The sequence below is a fragment of the Ammodytes marinus genome (genome assembly GCF_949987685.1).
Source record: "Ammodytes marinus genome assembly, chromosome: 5".
Classification (NCBI taxonomy): domain Eukaryota; kingdom Metazoa; phylum Chordata; class Actinopteri; order Uranoscopiformes; family Ammodytidae; genus Ammodytes; species Ammodytes marinus.
In genome coordinates this window covers 22,922,817-22,946,055 of record NC_137234.1, presented here as the reverse complement: position 1 = coordinate 22,946,055, position 23,239 = coordinate 22,922,817, and the positions used below count along the sequence as shown (strand labels likewise).

The 23,239-nt window shown below is 43.4% G+C and overlaps 2 protein-coding genes across 2 annotated transcripts in view; one reads left to right on the top strand and one right to left on the bottom strand.

Annotated features, from left to right (window-relative positions):
- Positions 1-22,884, bottom strand: part of mapk8ip2 (mitogen-activated protein kinase 8 interacting protein 2) — a gene marked incomplete at both ends in the record, with an annotated part of 32,364 nt that extends 9,480 nt beyond the window's left edge. Inside the window, 4 exons of the mRNA XM_080027370.1 lie at positions 159-234; positions 361-600; positions 7,780-7,885; positions 22,820-22,884. Coding sequence (XP_079883496.1) covers positions 159-234; positions 361-600; positions 7,780-7,885; positions 22,820-22,884 — 487 coding nt within the window. The remainder of the gene's footprint in view (positions 1-158; positions 235-360; positions 601-7,779; positions 7,886-22,819) is intronic.
- On the top strand, positions 13,971-17,263 carry LOC307251325 (gastricsin-like; the record flags this gene model as incomplete). The annotated part of the gene is made up of 9 exons (XM_080028664.1): positions 13,971-14,026; positions 14,777-14,918; positions 15,059-15,176; positions 15,554-15,672; positions 15,971-16,170; positions 16,304-16,420; positions 16,511-16,658; positions 16,858-16,956; positions 17,099-17,263. The coding sequence occupies 9 exons, from the start codon at positions 13,971-13,973 to the stop codon at positions 17,261-17,263; spliced, it is 1,164 nt and encodes a 387-aa protein (XP_079884790.1).
- Positions 22,885-23,239: the final 355 nt, after the last annotated feature.

The following is a 23,239-nucleotide window of genomic DNA, read 5'->3' as shown; positions in this document are numbered from 1 at the left end:
ACTGTGGTTTGGAATGTATCATTTATAATGGTCGAGCTTCATCTAAACAATGCAATGCTGTGAAGTATCATGTGTGGTAGGACCAAAAAATTAATACAAAAAAAACATGTGCATAGTCATCACCCAAATAAACTGCAGCAAATGAAGGATGTCCTTACCCTGTGAGGTTGGGTTTCGTAAAGAGTCCTGCCAGCTTCCTTTCTTTGGGGACAAACTGTTGTTGTTCAGTGAGTCCTAATGTGAGGGGAGGAAGGGACATATTTGACTAGTTTGCACAGTATTATTACAAGGACAGGACTCCAGAACTATGCATAATCTTTGTTTGGTGTTTGTTCAGGAACAGAGCTTGATACAGCTTACCTGTGACACAGCAGTGGTAAGGTTCAGCGTGGTTGGTCTGCTCTTCAGAGTGCCAAGGGAAGGGGAGAGAGGAGGGGAGGCAGAGGGGGACGGGGGTCCATCAGGGTCGACCTCTTCGTCTTCGTCCTCGTCCTCCTCGTCATCATCGTCTTCGTCATCTATCATCTCAAACTCCTGGAAGTCATCCTGGAAGGAGCAGATTGGGTGGTGCATGTCATTCTTCTCCAGAATGAGGGAGTCCTAAGAAAAAGAGAGAGAAACAGACTTAAAAAGGGACACACACACCTTAGCATATTCCAGATGATAGCCACACTAGTTAAAGCATCTTCTGTTCTGAAAGAGGAGGGGAAACTCTAATGTAGTTAGCCGACACAAAGGAAAATGCTGCTACCTTCCATCCACTGTATACTATATTCGTGTTAATTTACAAGCTTTGCCAGGAACAGGCCTGTCTGGAAGATGAATAGAATCAGGAGACCACAAATGGACAGCATGCAACATAATGTTCTTTGATTACACAGAGGACAATCTATAAAGCACTGACGTACACATCAAAGCACTGTAGTTGGCAATGTTGCAGGAGAGTTCACATCAACAGTCACATCACATTTTGCTGATATTCTCTTTTTGCTGCCTAAGGCTTTCTGTGTGTGTGTGCGTGCATGCGTGCGTGCGTGCGTGCGTGTGTGTGTGTGTGTGTGTGAATACAGTACATTGATGTGTGGGTATAAAAGACAGAGAAGCTAAGTACAGCTTTCGGCATCAGCAGTTACCACCTCCCGGTGAAAAGATAAAGGTGAAAAGGTTGAAACAATTAAGTCACTAAATACAGAGTCACGCTGCAGGGAAGAGAATAACAGAGTAGTCCTGAGGAGGAACTGTTCAGAAGTGAAAAGAAGAAGAGATTTTTTGTGTGAAAGACAAAGATGAAAGAAAAATATAAGAGGGGCCCAATAATGAGAGTTGATCAATAACACATCGTCAGGTTTACCGGAAGGCTGTGCACGTGTCAAACTATCTGCTAGACACATGGATGATGATGCAATTGCAATTGTGTGTCATTTGTTTTCAAAAGAACATTTAGAATAAGTGTTCCATTAGTCTAGGAGGTCTCTCACCTAAAATCAACTTTACAGTGCAAAAAAAACCACCAACATCATCTCTCCTTGATGAGCCTGAAACATGAGTGGAAAGCGTTGCTCAGCATAATATCAATGAAGGCTGCTACATCTATATTATTATTATTAACCGTTATTATTATGAACGGTTTTATGATCTCTTCCCTTCTTTGAACGTGACAACACAAGGATGGGTTTAGCTGGTTTGCCGTTTGAACAGCGCATTAGTCTCCCTCAGTCTTACAGTCTTTGCAATAGAGGAATCAACACTCACCCTCTCGACCATTTACCGCACTCAATTTCGCTGACGTCTGGTGCGCCCACTTTATGCCACAGCAACAGAAATCAACACGCACTCTATTACCCGGGGACTACTCATGAACATTGAGTTATCTCTTATTTGTGTCTGTGATTAAGCCTTTAAAATGTGATAGAATGTTAGAAGAGTAGAAATGGTTTGAATGGAGAATTGGTGTGTAGCTCTCAGTTCATCGTCTACTGTCAAGATTCACAATGCTGTTTCCTCAAGCCGAGCCGACCCATCATCATCTATCACTGAGGATATGTGACCTATAACGCCGCCATGACAGTGTAAAAATCCAGAAATCCATCAGTGGGGTTGTGAAAATGCCCCATCTGCCTTGGAAAGTAATCTGCAGATCCTTTAGCGATGCAACCTTACAGAAAGAGAGAGAGAGAGAGAGAGAGAGAGAGAGAGAGAGAGAGAGAGAGAGAGAGAGAGAGAGAGAGAGAGAGAGAGAGAGAGAGAGAGAGAGAGAGAGAGAGAGAGAGAGAGAGAGAGAGAGAGGCATGCAGGCTTAAAGAAAAGAGAGAGAACTATAAATAAAAGTTGTGTGACGGTGATAATCGATCCCCATCGTCTCGAGTTTCCAAGGACATCACACCTATAGCCGCGTGACTGTCCCTCCTCTGTCACCAAGCTCTGCTCTCCTGGAAGCGTTATGAGGGCAGTGCTGTGTAGTGGAGCTACCATCTCACTATTAGACTAGCAGTTTTTTATCTTTAGAATGTCCTGTTCATGAAACTGATTGTTGAGCATTTTTATCTTTGGGCGAAATGTGTTTCTTTGGTTATTCTTTAGAACCACCCCAGTCCCTCAAAAAGAGCCAAATTAGGCCATTCCGAATAGGGGATATGTGACAAAAAAGCCCATAATTTGGGAATGCTCACTCTTTTCTTCATCAGATTTGCCGAGGTACTAACCAGGTGTCTGTCCCACATCACCAAAAAGTTAAAATGTAATTTAGCTAAACATTTATTGAAATAGGGTCCTGTATACATAGCTTTACTTTAGGCGGAAATGGTACTTTTGTGGTGAGAGAGGGTTCCTTTACTTTTCTCTCAAATATCACCAAAACATAAATCCCTACCAAATAAACCATTTATGTGTTGTCTAGGATGCTATTGAACAATAACCAGTGGTTGTATGAAGATATCTATTACAGTTCAATTTCTAATGAGATTTCTCTAGAAGTACTCCTGCACTGAAATAGCCAAATTGGGACATTCCGAATGGGGGATAGGTGTCAAAATAGCCTATAGTCCAGCAGATATGTGAATGTATTGTGCTTTTTATGATACAAACATGAGCTTTGGCACACTGATGGAGCATGCCCAAAGGAAGATTTTTTTGCTATAGGGCCATCTCCAATTTTTCCTATGGGGCCCACGGCGGCCATTTTTAAAAATGGCCACCAGCAGCTGTTATAGTACCAGTAGCTTGGGTTGTTGAGCACCTAGGATCTTGATTATGGTGTCTAATCCTACATTTTCAAGGATGGACAAGACAGTGGTGCTATTTAAAACATGCTAAAAAGTACCCAACTTCATATATCTGGCATTCAAGGAACAAAATTGTGGTAAAACCTTCAAATGTTAGCGGAGTTATGCATATTTTCATGAATTACAGAATCAGTTCATGAGTTGTATGCTGACCTTATATGCTTACAAGTAAATATCTATTTCAAAGCCTGACCAACACATCAGTTTAGCCTGTTTGATAGGTGTAATTGCTATTTTATCCATGTAACCCACGCTGAGTAAGTCAACATTGCTCTAGGTTCCGAAGGAGCTAAGTGAAACAGTTACCACAATGAAAGCACCAGGCAAGGTAAGTTGCAAGCAGTAACTTTTACTCACAGAGTTGTAGGTAACACCCAAAACACATATGCATATACATAATTTGAAAATAAAAACATGGGCCATTTAAAATAAACGAGTGTAGTCAATAGTCCTTTTAGTCTGTCAGTTTGGTGATCACTTCCAGTTAATCAATCATATGTCCCCAACAGTGACCAGCTTGGTAGGCAGCCCTCTTTCTGTATTCAATCAGTGCTGCTTGTGTTGGAAGTCCCTCAATTGACGTACCTTTCTGGGTGATGAGCGGCTTTCTTGCCTGATTGACAGATTCCTGGCTGCTGGTGCGGATAAATAGCAATACAACACATCTCTTCAGATGTGCTCCATCCAGTTGTCTATGGCAGCAAAGGGACAGAAGGGTTTTGTGACATCTTCAAAGATCCTCCATGTATCCCACACAGTGTTCTTACCCCTGCCACCAAAAGATGACACTGTGACACATCCATTAAAGGCATGGAACCCCGGCAAGGCGATACATCGTTCTGGACCTAGTGCTGTTGCCATCTCGTGAGCTGCTAAGTGCCGAAAACTCTTTCCAGCTCCAAAGGCAACCCACAGCTCATTGATGTTGAGAGAGTGGGCTGCAGTCACTGCCAGTACTAACACATATGCGTCAACTGTGCATATTGATACACTGTTATACCATTCCTTCACAGCATCTTCAAGGTGCAGTAGGATGCAGGTATCAGCCTCCTCATGTGTGCATAGTGCAATAACTTCTACATCTCGAGGCTGAGTGCAGAGGAGTTCAGCATGATGGTTGCTATTCACTTGTTTTTCAGTGTTGAGGTCTTTCAGGCACTTCAGGGAGTTCATAGAAGAGTTGAGCCGTCAAGTGCCATTCCTCGAAAATGGCCAGAGTTGTTGCGCATTGACAACAACAAGGCTGAACTGTTCTCCTTCCTGGCATCTCTCTTGCTGCGTGTTTCAACCTTTAGACTGTCAGGAAAATATTGATCCCACACAACATCCACTCTGCTGACATGCTCCAGCTTAGACAGGATGTATGGTGAGAACACCTTCTGTGCATATTTAGAAAAGGTCTTAGCAGCACCAGGTCGTAGCATGTTTACGAGAGCAGCCCCATCAAGTATGTTGACCTGTACTATGGGGTTGGATTTGTTTTCTTGTGATGAAATCAGGTTCTCCAAACAGCCAACCAAGTCTGACTTGGTTCCAGTTCTTAGCTTGCCCATTTGTGACAATGCCAGTGGACATGCCTGGTTTTTCGTGCTAAAAAAACTCATTCAGACTTCAATCACGTATCTGGGATACGATATAAAGCCTAGAGAACCGGGATGAGAGCTGTTGTTGGGACCTGGACTTCTCTCGGACTGGAGGTTGTTCCTTTTGATGTTTTCTTTGTTTGGCTTTGTCTGGTTGACAGTGTCAATGACTGCTTCATCTGCAACATCCCCAGTATCAAGTACAAGAAGATCTACAGTGCTCTTTTCACAGAATGGATTGCCCATGTCCTCTACACTCACTAACCACTTTATTAGGTACACCTGTTAAATTGCTTATATGGACAAAAAGCTAATCTTCCAATCACATGGCCGCAACTCGTGGACGTGGTCAAGACAAAATGCTGAAGTTAAAACTGAGCATCAGAATGGGGAAAGAGGGGGTTTACACTCAGTTTAAAATGTCCACATTTTAAACTGAGTGTGGCGCCCCAGCTGAGACACAGACACCATAGCTCTGTTACATACTGAATTATGCATGCAGTCATGGTGTTCAATCAGGGCTCTGGAGAGACAGAGATGGATGTTAGAAAGACGTGTGTGTGGGAGACTCAGAGGAAGATTCAGAAATGAAATACAAGGGAGGGATTCCCTCTGGTGTGGTGTATCTGCTTATTTTGTGGAAATGCAAGGTAAAAAAAAACATGTTGTCTAACCCATCCCCCAGTGACATCTGCAGATACTAAGAAAAGACAGACAGAGCTTTTGGCCAGCAATTACCATTTCCCTGGAGATAGGAAATCAGACACTGGCAAAAAAAACTCATGTGAGCAATCTTTAATGGCCTGCCTTTAGCTTCAGATGACAGAATGGGCCTACAGTATATTACAGTAAAAGCATTATGTGTGTCTATTTGTTTTTGTTTGGATATATGCGTGTTGTCCTGCCACAAAAGTACTTATCTAAAGGGTTATGCAGATTAATAACTGTACCCCATAACAAATTGGACTTAATCAGAGCTGAGGATTGGGGCCATAGGATAATCTCACTGTTTAGGTTGGCTGATGGTCCTAAACATCAAATACATGCTGCTCAGTATGACCGACTCGTACTGACATAAATACCCAAAGCCTCTCCCTTCATCTCATCAGCAGAGTGCAGAGCGAGAGGCAGTACTGCTGCTGCTGATGATGATGAGCTGACAGATAGTCTCCCTCCCTACTGATGCAGGCAAAATCAAATACCATGTCAAAGACACTGGACAGGAAATTCTGCGTCTTGCCTTTCTGCCCATTATTTAGATGTGCACACACACACACAACACACACACAACACACACACAACACACACAACACACACACAACACACACACAACACACACACACACACACACACACACACACACACACACACACACACACACACACACACACACACACACACACACACACTCAGAGGGCAACTGGCCGTGTGTCCCTTCCATTCCATCCATGTCAGCAGGATTTACTTCCCGTGGGCAATGATGTAATGTAACAAGGACCGACACTCACCCTGCCCAGTGCTGTCTTGTTTGTGGAAAGAGCAGTCATGGCCTCTAATGCGTGTCTGACGTGTGTGTGTGTGTGTGTGTGTGTGTGTGTGTGTGTGTGTGTGTGTGTGTGTGTGAGAGAGAGAGAGAGAGAGAGAGAGAGAGAGAGAGAGAGAGAGAGAAAGCATGTGGGAGGGAGACGGGACAAAGGGGCTCTGATAAATGGTTTACTACTGTATGACCAATCCACTCTTTTAAGTCTCTCTTCTCTGGATGTCTCCTCAAATTCTATCCAAAAAAAAAATCCTGTTTCAGAAGGGCTTTGGTAGCTATCCATAATGTGTTTTGTTGATGGATTAAGGCAGAGGAAGCAAAATGTGTAGCGCAGATTTATGCAGAGAGCTTAACCCTCACAACCAACCGTCCCTTCAGATAAATCCCCTTTCCCAGTCACCTCGGCAGAGAAGAGATAGAAGGAGGGAGAGAGTGACGGAAGGACGGCTTTACGGGGAAAGGGGAGAGAAGCTGAGGAGGGAAACCAAGCTCTGTCTCCGAGCAACCCTCTGCATAGGAGGGTGGTAAGGGAAGACACATGAGAGGGAGGGAGTGAAGGAGGGAGGTTGTCTCTGCATAGCAGCAAACTGCACTGGGTCACCCACCCTCTGCTGCAGCCATGGCTCCATGCCACCAGCATAAAACATTAACATCCCACAGGGTGGAGAGAGAGAGAAATATAGGAAGAGATGAAAAGATGATGTGAGATTACAAATCTTATAAATTGTGTAATTAAGTTCTAAGCTGTTCGGAAATGTGGGATGATACAGCTAATTACTCAATCATTTGCAAATACTTCATAACACAGTCACTTGAATGCGGAGGCTTAGTGGAAACTCTACTTTTAGAATTTAGTGAATGTATGCTGTTTGCTCTGATCCAGTATCTAAAATGAGGATCTGTCTGATGAACAGGGTACATCTAGAATGCCTCACCCTTTTCACTAAAGCCATGTTTGTTGCCATTTTGTAATATTATATAGATATTTGCGGTCCGGCCATCACTGTAATGTCTGCAATGCTGGTAAGCTAGATATCCTGTCCCAATAAATCCAGAGCTGCAGAGATGCTTACATAAGAGAGCCATATGCAAATAAGCAGTTCTCAACATTAAACAGCTAGGTGGACTCACTATAGTTTGCTGCTTGAAGTTACATGTTTCTCTCTAGTCAATGCACTTTACATTTTTACTGTACTGTATCACCTGCAGGTTTTAATTAATGGACTACTATCAGTAGTCACCCAATGCAACTGTCGATGAGCAAGAAGAAACAGATGAGCTGTTCATCTATTGAATTATAAAAAAAGACATTCGAGACATAAAGCACAAATGATGCAAGGAAAGGTCAAATTTTTAATTAATTGAGGGGCCTCACCTTCTCATATGGATCAGAGTCATAATTGAGTCCAATCCCACAGTCATCTGTGATTTCAGAGAGATCTTCATCATCAAACTCCTCCAGGCTGATGTCGTGGGATGGCCTAGAAAACACAAGAAAGACAGTCAATTCTCTAGTCTACATGCTTTGAAGAAAAACATTGTATCAGTGATAGTCGAGAAGGGAATTTCTCATCGAGTCGTGCCCAAATATTAGCCCAGTCCTAGGGGAAACAGGGGGAAATAACTTATTGGCTGTCATTGTCTATCTGGGTCTCAGTCTCATATACTGGACATAGACTGCCAAACAAACACCCACGCCGTCTATCCTGTCTACCCTTATCATAACAAGGTTTGACACATTTAAGTGGTGCAGAATAGCAACAGTGACAACAGAATCCATATTAAAAGTACATTTTTCAGATGAAAATTTGCTTTTCTTTTATCCTATAGTATGTATACACCTGTTCTACACCTTGTTGGAAGTGGATTGTTGGTAGTCTCTCACACTAAATATTTTTGAACTTCTATTTACAGCAACAGGACACAGCAGCAGGGAAGTTTGTATGTATCTGAAATGAGACGTGGCATTGCCAGTTCTCTTCATTAGGCTCAATCTCATCTATGCTCCATTAGTTTCAGCAGGCTCTCTGTAGAGGAGTTTGCTTGCAATGTGTTGAAGGAAATGCTGCATTGCAGGTTCCTACCTAAGAAAGGGACACTACATATTACGTATTGGGAGCTTACATCACACAGACATACAGGGTCCTGTCTACACAATGCCATTGCTCCCATTGAGCCAATGAGGACATGCTGATGCATCTAAAGGTATATGAAAAAGTCACTGCAACCGAGTGCCCCCATGCTACTGTTCTGCTTTAATGTATGACAAGGTTGGTACTGTAAATACTGAAAAAGTAAAAAGCTAATGATCATCAATCCAAGACTTTAATTAATATAGTTCTGTCAAAGCAAAAAGGATTAAAGCAATTTATGGGCATAAGGCATAAACACGTGTTTTTTATATTAACTACATCCCCTTAAACTTTAAATGTATTTGCATGATGTTTTAAAAAACAATTACTCTAAACACCCAACAATACATTACATTGTATCAGAGGAAAAAACAATATCAAAAGTTATGATAAGGTGGACGACACAAAAGGTTTTGATTAAACTGTGTGGTTAAGGTGCTACTGATACTGCAGCCTAGATAGAGCACACAGACTAATGATCTTGACCTTTCTGCTGATATGTTTATCTAAAATTCCACTAAAGCTGCATCCTCAGCATTTCTAAAAACATGCAGAGGGATACGGGGACAGAATGCTCTTAATATAAAATGCTGAATATTATTAATTAATAATCCAAACTCAAAGTCATAGCTCAGTACTGAGCATCAGTTTCTTCAAAGACAAGTGAAACAGGCAGACATATTGTAAGGATTCGGGGGGGAGTTTGGGACACAGGTGCGGACCAAGGGTCTTCAAAAAGTTATCCCCGGATTTAGTGGTTATCCCCGGAGGGGATAACCACTAAATCGCAATGCGATGACGGGGAAGGGGAGAAATCAAAAACACAACAGAACAGTAAAGGGCCACACAGGCTTCCTTAAAGAAATAACACTTAAAACAACCAACTTAACCACTGCTGCCAAGCAGCTGACAACACACTCAAAGAACTCAGTTTACTTCAGAAAGACAAAACCAAGAGAACACTCAGAGAGAACCTCTCACAACCTCAGAAGGCGAGATAATGAGCAGCACAGAGCACTGGGATCTCAGAGCATATATCATCTCCTCACACCTGGGTCCAATCAGCCAATCAGTGCCACACACCAGATTGCAGTGAGGGAATCATTCACCATTCTCACAGAGACGGAAGATTCCGTGCCCTGCCAGGGCTGAAATCCTCTGTTTCCTCACAGGACCACCCCTCTAAGGAACGGCACCTGACGTTCCAACAGGACCCCCCACCCACCCCGGGTGGAGGCCTCCCTGGAGGGGCTAGTGGATCGGAACAGACTGGCTGGAGGCGGGAAACGTGAAACACGGGGTGAATCCTCATGGAACGGGGGAGCAAGAGGCGAACAGTGACGGGGTTTATCCTTCGAATGATCCTGAAGGGACCAACGAAACGTGGCGGCAATTGGCGAGACCCTACCCGCAGTGGGAGATCCCTTGTGGAGAGCCACACCCTCTGACCCACCCGATAGTTTGGGGCTGGGCGGCAATGCTGTTGTGCCGTCTTGTTTCGGGTGCAAATTTTGCAAGCTGCCACAAACTCGCTCACATCTCTACCCATCCGGGGCCACCAGCATCTCTGTTTGAGAAAACCAATAGTGCGACGAACACCAGGGTGATTTGTGAGGTGTGCGGAGTGGCCCCACTCAAGCACTTGTGATCGCACTCGTGCCGGAACTTACCGACAGCCTTGGGGGTCTCCTCCTGGGTCAGGCTCCTGCTGTTGAGCCCCCTGAACCACTGTGTAAATCTCCTCGGTCAGTGGGGCACGGATGTGGGTAAGGGGCACAATGGGCTCTGGAGAACTGTCCCTATCTGAACACTGGAATCGTATAGATAAGGCATTTAGCCTCCGATTTTTTGAACGTGGACGGCCCTTATGTTTACTAATGACTTCACTAAGTTGAGCGTACTCTGCAGGAACCCCATTAGCAAGAAGAGACGAAGGATCAGAGGGAGTCAAGGTCTCAATAACCCCAAGAGTCAGGCGGTCACTGGGGGTAGCACAGGTGAGGCCTACTGAACTGGGAGATTTTGAGACAGAGGCACTGGTGGCAGGAGGAGGCTCACATCCAACAGGTTGGAGTTGAATAGAGTCTGATTCCATCATGTGAGATGCGCAGTTGGGCCCCCAGCTCATCACCCTCCCAGTCCTCCAATTGATGTGAGGGTTGTGTTCCTTGAGCCATGGGTGTCCCAGAATGAGGGGTAACTGAGGTGTATCAATAAGAAAAAACGTAATGTCTTCCGTGTGATTGCCAATGCGAATGAAAATCGGGCCGGTGACCCTCTCAACCCTACCCCTACCCAAAGGTTGCCCATCCACTGCAGTAATTGCGAGTGGACACGGAAGATCATAAATGGGTAATTTGAGCTTTTGGGCCAGGGTTGAGTCCATAAAACTACCTGCTGCTCCTGAATCAACAAATGCCGAGAAGGTGCGCCAGTGTCCATCCCAAAATAACTCAAAGGACAAAGGGGTGTGACTACTGGCCACGGGCGGGGAATTATTAAGACTCTGCAAGACCTCCCCAAGGTCTGACACGCCTACCCTGATTCCCTGCTTATTGTGTTTCTGCGTTGAGGGGCACTGGCGAATGAAGTGACCCACACTCCCACAGTATAGACACACGCCACTGCTCATACGCCTCCGTCTTTCCATGGAAGTAAGCCGTGTGTGTCCTATTTGCATGGGTTCCTGATCATCATTGTTAAGGGACCCCTCAGGCAGGGTAGGTCTTTCACAAGGGATACTAAACTCCTCGGACATCTGGTGGGTATACACTTGTTTTCTCTCCCTATTGCGCTCACGAATTCTGTTGTCAATTCTAATAGCCAATGAAATTAAATCCTCAAGTGAATCTGGAACCTCACGGGAAGCGAGCTCATCCTGAACTTTCTCAGACAAGGCATGACTAAAAGTGGTCACTAGAGCCTCCCTGTTCCAACCTGATTGCGTAGCTAAAGTCCGGAATTTAATTGAAAATTCTGCAACGCTTGCAGAGCCCTGACGTAACCTAAGGAGGCGTTTGGCTGCTTCGTGGCCATTAACGTCGTGGTCGAACACCCGCCTCATCTCCGCCATGAAGAGGGGAGCGTCAGCGCAGACTGGAGTCTGCCTATCCCATAAGGCTGTAGCCCATGAAAGGGCCTTTTCCGAAAGAAGGGATATTATATATGCGACCCGGGCTCGGTCGGTGCTAAACATAGAGGGTCGTAACTCAAACACTAAACTGCATTGGGTTATAAATCCCTTACACCTCCCTGGATGCCCGTCATAGCGGGCTGGGGTTGCCAGCTTGGTCTCCTGGCCTACAAAAGGGTCATGGGGTGGAACTGGAGGTGCTTGTGCTTGGGTAGGGGCTGGCCCAGGTGGCTGTAAACGGGCCAGTATCTCCCGAAGCATGCAGTCCTGCGAGGCCTGTTGCTCTACTATGGCACGTAGGGTTTGGTCGTGCGAGCCTAACATGGCTCCTTGAGCAGAAATTGCCTGCCTATGGACCTCTAAACTGTCAGCACTAGTGGGGTCCGCTGTGCCCTGCATTTGGCTGCTCATTCTGTAAGGATTCGGGGGGGAGTTTGGGACACAGGTGCGGACCAAGGGGCTTCAAAAAGTTATCCCACTAAATAACCACTAAATCGCAATGCGATGACGGGGAAGGGGAGAAATCAAAAACACAACAGAACAGTAAAGGGCCACACAGGCTTCCTTAAAGAAATAACACTTAAAACAACCAACTTAACCACTGCTGCCAAGCAGCTGAAAACACACTCAAAGAACTCAACAGTTTACTTCAGAAAGACAAAACCAAGAGAACACTCAGAGCGAACCTCTCACAACCTCAGAAGGCGAGATAATGAGCAGCACAGAGCACTGGGATCTCAGAGCATATATCATCTCCTCACACCTGGGTCCAATCAGCCAATCATAGGCCTTTCACACCGCCGCAAAATCGGAGCTAGTTCTGGGCTTGTTCGGAGTTAGAGCCAGTGTTTTGGTTTCACACCGCCAGAGAGCCTGCTCCGGGCCGTAAAAACCGGGGGAACTCATACCCCAGGATTGAGCAGGGTTTGATAAGAACTGCTTGCGCGAACGGTTGGGGGAGGGATTATCCTGACCAACCAGAGCAACTCAAACCTCATGCCCGCCATATTTAAAAACACCGCTACTACGAGACGTAAACATAACATAATTACCGAACGTAGCGATCAAATTGACCGGCGAGAATACGCTGTATGGGTCCTGTTTGCTTAAGAAAGCAAAGCGAGAGCCAACAAGTGTAAAAATAAGACGTATTCGCCGCTGTTGTTGTGCTTAAAGCTAGCGGTAGCTTTAGCGTTAGCCACAAGAGCAGCGGCGTCGGGTGACGTACACACACGTTTACAGTGACGTCATGACGTTGCTCTCTTGCCGGCTCCATGGCTGTCTCCGGTCGATGTGAAACCAACCGGTTCATAACTGGGATAAGGCTGTAACCAGTTTTGAACTGACCCCAACACCAGCCTGGAACTGACTCTTGGTTCATTTTGGTGTGAAAGGCCTATCAGTGCCACACACCAGATTGCAGTGAGGGAATCATTCACCATTCTCACAGAGACGGAAGATTCCGTGCCCTGCCAGGGCTGAAATCCTCTGTTTCCTCACACATATTTATCATACTGTGATTGTAACTTTAAGAAATAACAACTGATTCCTCTTGTATTTTATTTATTTTCATTTTGAAAAAGCAATCTTTATATATGGCTTAATATCATACTACATAAAACAGGTAAGTACTTTACTTGATGGTTGTAATTCAGCTGCAAGGCATTAAATTAGAACTAGCCGCTGGTCCCACGTTACCCCTGTTCTTGCGTACATGTAAGTCATTGCATGACCTTGCCCCTAGAAACATTACTGATCTCCTTTCTGCTCGTTCAAATGTTTTGATCGTCAATTCTCCAACTGTAAAACAAAAAGTAAATTGCTGAATCACTGGACAGCTTTAAGCAGCTTCTAAAAATCCACTTGTATAGGCAAATCTCAATATAAATGGCATGCTGAATTCCGTATTGTATGATTTTGTTACTTTAATTATTTAATCTATTGTTTCTGTGTATATAATTATCAAACATTTTGTATCTGTGTGTTATATAAAAACTTTACTTACTTACTTAAAGTTTCAAATTTACTACATTGTTCTACCACATGTACCTAACTGAATAACATCGTATTATATCACTGTGTTATATGTGTTTGTTTTTAGTCTGTGTTTGTGGAGTGTGGCTATCACAGGTGGTGGTGTAGGCCTATATTGAATTAGTGATATATACGTGTGGGTCACCCTGTCTGAAGTGATATGGCTGAATGTTTGATAACGCTCCAGCCGAACATGTGTATATAAAGCCTGTTCAGATCCAAGCTGAGTTGTATCCATCCAGGAGAGCTGAGCATACGGGAGGGATCATGAAGTGTCTTGTTGTTGTTCTAGTCTGTGCGGTGCTGGCCGAGGGACTCGTCAGGTAAGGAAATTATATAGTTGCTGTGCCTGCTTTATGACAAATTATCATTACCTTCATAGTTTTGATGTTAAGGTCCACTGTTAAAGGGATAGTTCAGTATTTTTGAAGTGGGGTTGTATGGGGTATTTAGGCATAGTTAGTGTGTTACCTTATGGAGATGGCGGTCAGCACAGTCATTTTAAATAGTTTTGGAAGAGACGTTGCTGCAGCAGAAGTCAGCCTTGTACTGTTACAGAGGGGGCCAGGTGATAAACAGTTTTGCACCCCATATATAAATGCTAAGCTTAAATGTTCTTTCAATTGTTCACTAAACTGAGATTGTTTCCACAGCTTCAGTTTGCCAGCAGACAGCTTATCTTTTTTTTAACACTCTACCAATCAGCTGCTCGACACAGAGCTACTGTGGATTATTCAAAAGAGCCGAGAAAACAAAAATAAACGGCTGTGTGGTGGCAAACTAAATCTTTGGAAAAAAATTCAGTTTAGTGTACAATTGAACGGATACTTAGGTTATAGGTGAGCATTTATATACAGCATGTTGAGAAAAAATAAATTTCAGCTGGCCCCCTTCTGCTCCAGCGAGATCTCCCCTAAACTCCTTAAAGTGATTTCACTTAGCACCATCTCCATAAGGTAAAAAACTAACAATGCCTAAGTACCCCATACAAACCCAACTCCAAAAATACTGAACTATCCCTTTAAAGTGACTGACAGCCATGGGAAGTTAAAATCATTTGTGCTTTTGCTCAGGATCCCTCTGCAAAAGCACAAGTCTATGCGTGAGGCTCTGAGAGAGCAAGGAATTGAGCTTCCTTACCAAGATCCAGCTCACAAGTACCAGCCCGAGGAGTTTTACGGCTCCGCCAACATGTACATCAATAACTACGCTGATGTAAGAAATCCCACTTTAATGCCTCTTTCACATGTACCGTACACACTATTTTGATGGAAACATTAACTGACTGATGGGTCTGTACTTTCTTTTATTATTTTCCCCTGTTTCTTTACCTGCAACCAATGTTTTTTTCCCAGACCACTTACTATGGAGCCATCTCTATTGGAACACCCCCCCAGTCCTTCCAGGTGCTCTTTGACACCGGCTCTGCCAACCTGTGGGTGGACTCGGTCAAATGTAACACTCAGGCCTGTAGTGAGTACAAACCAACAGGCTTTACACAACTATGTCCTTCTTGTGTCACTTTCTTCAGAACATACAGTCTTAGCATGTGAATAACTTCTCAAGAGCACTGACATGTCCTATGTGTGCAGAGCTAAGGGGGTTTGTCATCGTGTTTCCAAGAGATTACATTTTGTAGATACATGCAATTTGGAGTTCTAGAGTAACTACAGGCACGCCACAATGTGTTCCGGGCTTTGGGAAACATCAGCTGATGTGCTAGATCAAATTAAGCTCATGATTTCTACGATCAAGTGAAACATTGGAATGCCAATGGGCTCTGCAAGGCATATGGACATGTTTATGGAAATAAACTCCCAGAAAAACCTCCTGATCTATGCCATTTACAGATACACACACCAAGTTCAACCCCCAGCAGTCCTCCACCTACAGTGCCAATGGACAGACTTTCTACCTTCCCTACGGAGCTGGAAGCCTCTCTGGAGTCTTTGGATATGACACTGTCAATGTGAGTCCAACCACCCAAACACACAGAGTTCATACCAGGAAGAGTGCTACCAGGAAGGAGACATTTTCAATATTATCTCAAAAAGGCATGGCCATGGTTGCATCATGCTGTAAAGGATCAGTAAATAAAGATGAGTGAAGCAGTTTTATGTTTTATGTGCGGATGAATTAGTGAAAAACAAAAATAGATATGTATTTTTGTATAAAAGATACTTTCGATTGCACAAAAAGGAAAGCATATAACACCCCGTCTGTGATTTGCATCCCACTCATGATATTTCTGGGTTTTCGACTTGCAGGTTGGCGGCATTGTGATCAATAACCAAGAGATTGGTCTGAGCACAGACGAGCCTGGTCAGAACTTTGTGGTGGCCAAGTTTGACGGCATCCTCGGGCTGTCCTACCCAAGCATCTCAGCCGGAAGAGAGACTCCCGTCATGGACAACATGATTTCTCAACACTTGCTGAATGCCAACATGTTCTCTTTCTACCTTTCCAGGTATAACTGAAATAAGAATTTTATGAAAACAAACAAACATCACATATGGGAGATACTGTGTATAGCCCTACAAGTAGCACTAAACAGTAAAAGTAGAGCTTGAAGTTAAGTGTTTGGTTGATGTCTGGCACAGGGGAGGACAGCAGGGCAGCGTGCTCTCTTTTGGAGGAGTGGACAACAGCTTGTACCAGGGACAGATCTACTGGACCCCAGTCACTTCTCAGACATACTGGCAGATCGGCATTCAAGGGTTTGTGCTTCTCTGATAACTACTGAGCATTGCTGCTTTGATTAGTTTTTTTGTGTCCAAAAATAAATTGGCATGTGTGTTGGCTTTCAGATTCCAGATCAACGGTCAAGAGACCGGATGGTGCTCTCAGGGATGCCAGTCCATTGTGGACACTGGAACCTCCATGCTGACAGCCCCAAGCCAGATTATGCCTGCCCTCATGCAGTCCATTGGAGCCCAAAAGAGCCAGTATGGAATGGTAAGACAACTGGACAGGCAGACACTTTCTCACACATAGGTGAAACAGTAGGAAATAAATGAACCATTGTTAGTCCTCAAACCTATCCAATTCCATCCATCAATTTTAGGCAGTGGACGTCTAAGTCACATACCTGTGCATTGTAAGCGTAGATAAAGGAATGTACTGAAACAATGGACCTGTTTATTTTTATCTCCAGTATATGGTGAACTGCGGACAGATCAACAACTTGCCAACCCTCACCTTCGTGATCAGCGGCATTGCCTACCCTCTGCCTCCTTCTGCTTACATCATTCAGGCAAGTTACTACATGCATTCAGATAATGTATTTCTGTGCATTTCTGTGTTTCCTTTATGTGTATTTTAATTTTTTTTTTATTTGCCTGTGCACATGTGTGCAATGTTGTGAAAGTTTCCGGTCTTCTGTCTCCACCCACCAGAACTACCAGAATGGATACCAGTTCTGCTCAGTGGGCATCACCCCTACCTACCTGCCCTCTTCTAATGGCCAGCCCCTGTGGATCTTCGGAGACGTGTTCCTCAGAGAGTACTACTCCGTCTACGACCGCACCAACAACCGCGTTGGCTTTGCTACAGCTGCCTAAGCCTCATCTGAGTGAACCAACCCGAACATAAACCTGATCAGATGTTAATGATTAAGTTTGCGTCCACAAAGGCTTTGGTTCATTTTAGACATCGGCTCTGAGGTAAACTAATTAGTTTGGAAAATTTGGATTTCCTCGCAATTAACGTATTTGTCATAATAGTACAGTACCTAATATTGTTATATACGCCTTTTACATTTTCAAATTGGTATGTCCAGATCTATATGTATTTGTAAATTCAATAATACAATGTTAAGTGTGTACATGAAATTTCATCATTCTAAAGCAGAATAAAGCTGAAAAATTCAAGTGTTTTGTTGTTTGTGAGATTATTCAGTCTTGTGATTGGTCAGTGGCAGTGTGTACACTGTGCTTGCAAAATCAGTTTGCGAAAAAAAAAAGAATTTAATCCGGATAAATTATGCTTAGATTGACTTGACATGATAGTACAATGGATTATGTGGTGTGCAATATTGGACATAAGTTGCCTTACTACACTGGTACAACCTCTCTACTAGAGCCTGACATTGTGAAATAATATACAGTACAGTAAAATTCATTCACATTCATCCCAACATAAAAATGGTGTAAACTGTAGGTCGTCCACTCCAGACCATTCAACATGGAAGCACACACTGACAGAGGAGCCACCAATACTATTTTGCTATCCACCAAAATACTTGAAGAAAATGCCTCTTATGAGCCCTTCAGCTATCCAAGTTTTCAGAGAGGCTGTTAATGTAGTGTGTGATTCACTTCAATGAAAAAACACTACATTGGTGCAGCTTCAGCCAAAGCAGTCGTCAGTCACAACCACACCAGTGAAATGACATGCTTTGTTTCTGGATGAAGGGTTGGATAGTGATGGAGAAACAGAGGAACACAGGGGAGGGGACTGTAACCTAAGTAGGTGAAGTGACCAAGTAGGCAGAAGGATGAGGGACAGATATCCAAAAACCTGAATAAATGAAACCTAGCTAAACCACTAAGGTATCGAGCAAATATGTTTGTTGTTATTTGGATCAGCAATCATTTTACTATTGTGTCTCATCCTTTCCCCCTTCCTTTATGCCTTTTTCTGATCTCCTCTATTGCCCCGTTCTGTTGTGTTGCTCGGACTCCATTTTGTTTGTGTGCTCGTCTGCTAAGTGTTGGGAGTTTTCCCGTAGCTCAGCAATGCACGTCACAACAGAGTGTGGCCCCATTTCCCCTAAACTGGCGAAAACATAAGAAATGTGTGTCAGTGAAAGTTGCAGACCCAGAATAATGCCCAGACCAAAGGCCTATTTTCTCTCTTCTCTCCTGGAAGAGTGAAAACCCACCTCCAAGCACATCTTCTATTCATACACATCCACCTGTTCATCTCCTGTTCATCTCACCTTGAAGATCGACAAACCAACCAGTTCCCTGTTCTCTCCTAATCCTCTTTTCTCAACAATGTCCTGTGTCTGAAAAATGCAGTCGTATTATTTTGATTGCATGTCCATGTCGCTGCTTGGTGTTTAGACAGCATCCAAGGGAGAAAAAAAGGCCTGCACCACACCAGCCTCTATCTCGTCTGAATGTTGACACCGAGCGAAATGAGAATCCTACTGCATGGAAACAAGTCAGCAAAAGATTACCGTACTTTCATAATGATGCCACGGCACTCCCAGATTATCTGCAACAGCTAAAGGTTGTGCCACCATCTCTGTGCGTCTTCACAGCTCGCTCCTTTTAGTTTTCTCCCTTCCCCTTCTAAGGCAAACAAACTCTCCAGACAATATTTTGTTCTAATGCGCTCTGTCATCTATGATACTGTCGTGTCCAGACCAGCTGTTGTCAAAGCATCACACTGTCATTGCCTTACTTTGAATGTTTTTTTTTTTTTTCTGCACTTTTAGGTTTTTGTAATCAAATGAACACTGACGATCTTTTTTTAAGTAGTAATGAACAATAATTGATTATTCCAGCTTTTGAATGTGCTGTTTTTGGGCTTTGGACACTTGGTCAGACAAAACAAGACATTTGAAGATGCACCTTGACCTCTGGAGCCCGAATGAGAAAAGAATTGTCATATGAATCAATAATGAAAAGAATCATTCATTGCATCCCTGATCCAGATACTGTATATTCTTTAAACAAAAGCCAGTCCAGGTACAACAAAGTCAAATACAGTAAATTAAGTTAATGTTAGTCATATGTTAAGATAATTAGCAGAGTAATATAGTCCATTTCATGAAATCTCTCTCTGCTGTGATTTAACTGGCGTTTAACCATAAGCACCTGCTTCACGGTGACATCAACCTCTTTAAAAGCCCAGGACATTTGATGTGGTCGCTTCTGACTCATTAACGGGATCAATCTCCTTCTTTTTTACCCACTGAAGGTCTCCAGTAACACGGACACACACACACACACACACACACACACACACACACACACACACACACACACACACACACACACACACACACACACACAACCAACACATACACACACACAGCCGACACATACACACACACACATGCACACACACACACACACACACACACACACACACACACACACACACACACACACACACACACACACACACACACACACACACACACATAGGCACATGAGTCATGCATTTAACCTAATGAAGCACTCTCTATTGTCTGTGTCAGATCCAAACCAGAAGATAACGCCATTTTTTTTTAAACCAAAGGCAGAGAGGATGCGTTCAATCAGAGAAGATGATTTCATGTCGATTTTGGCTGGAGTTGGATGAATCTCGCCGTTTGATGTAAAGTAAACACTGCTGCTGATGGATGGGAAAACAAATCTCATTGGCTACATGATGATGACTTGTTTAATTATTGTCATACAGGAATAACAGAGCTATAGCGACAGCCGCTGCAAAGATTGATGTGCCAAAACATGGCAAGTGTTGCTTGTGCAGAGTGGAAGAGTGAGATGAAATACGCAAAAAAACAGGAGGGATAGAAGGACAGTGGGGGGGAAGAGATGTACCGCTTAAGCCAAAATGAATCTGTATTTGATTTAAGCCTCTTACCCCCATGGTAGCCATACCAACCACCACGCACATCCCTCCCTCTGCCTCATGCAACAACACTCAAGGGTCAGAAGGCAAAAGTGGAACATCGACCACTAAACAAATAAGATTCACACAAGGAGGGATACAGGGGGTGACATCAGAAGGATGCATTGCTTACTGGAAATGTTGTAGTAGTTAGGTCTAAAGATATTGATGCACTACTTGTACAATACAGCAGAGACTTGCATTAGAATATCAATTCTGGTAAGAGTATCTCTCTTATTAAAACTGAAAGCTTCTGGATCCGTTGTTGAATCATGGGCTTGAAATAACTTATATTTTCATTATTGATTAATGTTTCTTGATGCTTCAGCTTCTCAGAAAAAAGGGGGAAATGTCCATCACATCACAGAGGCCCAGGTAATGTATTCACGTCTAGTTTTGTCCAATCAACAGTTCAACATTTAAATTATTACACACACTGTATACATTATATGTAGTTATATTTGTGTTGTTCAACTTCATAATTAACTTACTCATAATCTGCGCTCTCGTTGAACAAAACGTATTTTTCCAGCTAGGAACCAGATCCAAAAATAAACCAAAACATTTACCATGATTGTAAGCACTATAATTATATAGTTTTATAATGAGGCAGACACAAAAACACAGAGAAACATTCTGTTGAGAGGAAACCGGCGCCCATGGACACACATTATTAAATGTTGGATATGGTTGTTCTTTATGGAGAAACAAATCTACAAATAAAGGCATCTCATCTCATTCAACATACTAATATGTTTTCCAAATTACTTTTTGGTGTTTCCTAGTCGGAAATCGATGATCTATTGTTGAACCAAAATGAACACGAACAATATTTGTACTATTCAGTGCACATAAAACTCATTGAAAACAGTAGATAGAAACTGATCAGTCTCCACCCTACTGAGTTAGTAGAGTGACGCAAAAAGCTGCTCTTCAATTGTCATCATTATCTTGTAAAGTAAAAAGAGTAACCAGATTTTGATATGTGATGTACTTAATGAGCAGGCGGATCGACAGACATCAGCATATAGAAAAGACTCCTGGCTTTTATTCCTCTGAAACAATTGAGATGAATTTTCTCCAGCTGTTCGCTAAAGCTGTACATTTAAAGTATTGATGTGATCGCCAAAGCTTGGCTCTGTGCTCTGAGCTAAGGTCACTGGTAGTCATGCAAAAAATCCGGTATATTGATCTGACATGATCCGTCCATGAGATGAAGCTACAGCGTGTAACCAGATCCCCCCATGAGTACATGTTGTGGATATAAAATTACATGATTGTATTCTTTATTGACATGTGACTTTTGGAGGTATAGGCACAGGGGCAATGAAATGATGTGCCATTATATACATTATCGCATACGCTTTGTGATGTTCAAAGCAAACAACCCCCTTCCAATTGTCCTGACTGTCTTCTTTTTGCCACTCTGCTGAGTTAAAATGACAGTGTAGCAGCAAACAGAAACAAGACAATAACAGATCATTGTTTTTGTTTTTAAGTAGCCCAAATAACTCCTCCTCATGCAATTGGTAACAGAAAGAAAATACATTACAGCAGCAACAGCAGTTGTAGGCTTTAGATTAGTACATGTGGAAATCTTATTAAAATGTAAATACAATGAAATCGATCATATTTATCCATCATAATACTAGGCTATATGCCTCCAGTCAAACGCAAATCTGATTATTGCAGCAGCCTCATCGCAATCTCATGAAGGCTATATCACACCAATATTCACACTACATGCCTAATTTTCAACCCAGCTAACTATGCTGTATGCCATATCATGTGTTCTAACTTGTCATTGGAGAGGAGAGACCTTGGAGAGAAAAAGCTGTAGCTGTATCACTAATTCTGCAAACGCTGTTGATATGGTAACAGCCAGCAGAATCACACTAGGCTACCAACTGTGTTAGGTCAAGAAGAAAGCCATGTAGATTTGTCAGGTTATGTGTCTAGAAGTCACATTTGAAGCGTTTTCAAGCTATACTGAAGGAGTAGGACTTCCCGCAAATCATTGTTCATCAACATGCCCTTGCCTGGGTTGGACCCAACAGGGCGTGGGCCTCTAACGGAGAATGCGCAAGGCGGGTGCCTGTCGCGACTCGCGAGTCAGCTAAAGATGAATCATAAGCGTCTATTTTACCATTTTGGCTTTTTCACACTTTACGCTGAACAACAAAAGTTAACCCTATGAAAACAGTTGCCTTTGAAGGAAATGTCAGCTCCAAAACACAAACCTGCGGCCCTGACCAGCTGCAGCAGCTATTGGCGTGCAGGGAGAAAGTAGTAGACAAGCGGCCTTGTCAGGTTCATCAAAATATCGGTAATAAGCTACTCATACAATGGGACGGTGGGCGCTGTTACCGCATAGGCTACATGAAAACAAAACGGTAAAACAAGCTTATAATTTTTTACTGTCTCTTCCTCCACTCATCAACCGTGCATCGTCACCCACCACCAGTGTCTCTCTACATGGAAGTGCTTACCTGCATCCAGGGGGAGAGAGGGAATGGAAAGTGGAAAGGGAAAACATCTCAGCCCTGTCCGCCATCTTCTACTACAAATGACTCAGTGACGGTAGAAAATACAGGGAGGGAGCGCAGTCCATTCACAACCACAGGGCCTTGGACAGTTGCAGCCGTGGACAGAGCTGTCTCTCACTCTAGCTCTGTGCGGCCCCACAGATGCCCCCCTGCCCGCAAGCCTTCAATCAGACGAGCCTGCTCAGCACCATCAAATCTGCAGTCAACCATCCACACAGGCAAGGGAGGAGGAGGTTGTAAAGGCACCAAAAAAAAAAAAAAAAAAAAAATCTTCAGAGACAATACACAACACCGCAACTATCAAAATACAATCCTGTTTTCCCAGGATACGTCCACACGAAGTATAAGCGTGCAGTAGCCTAT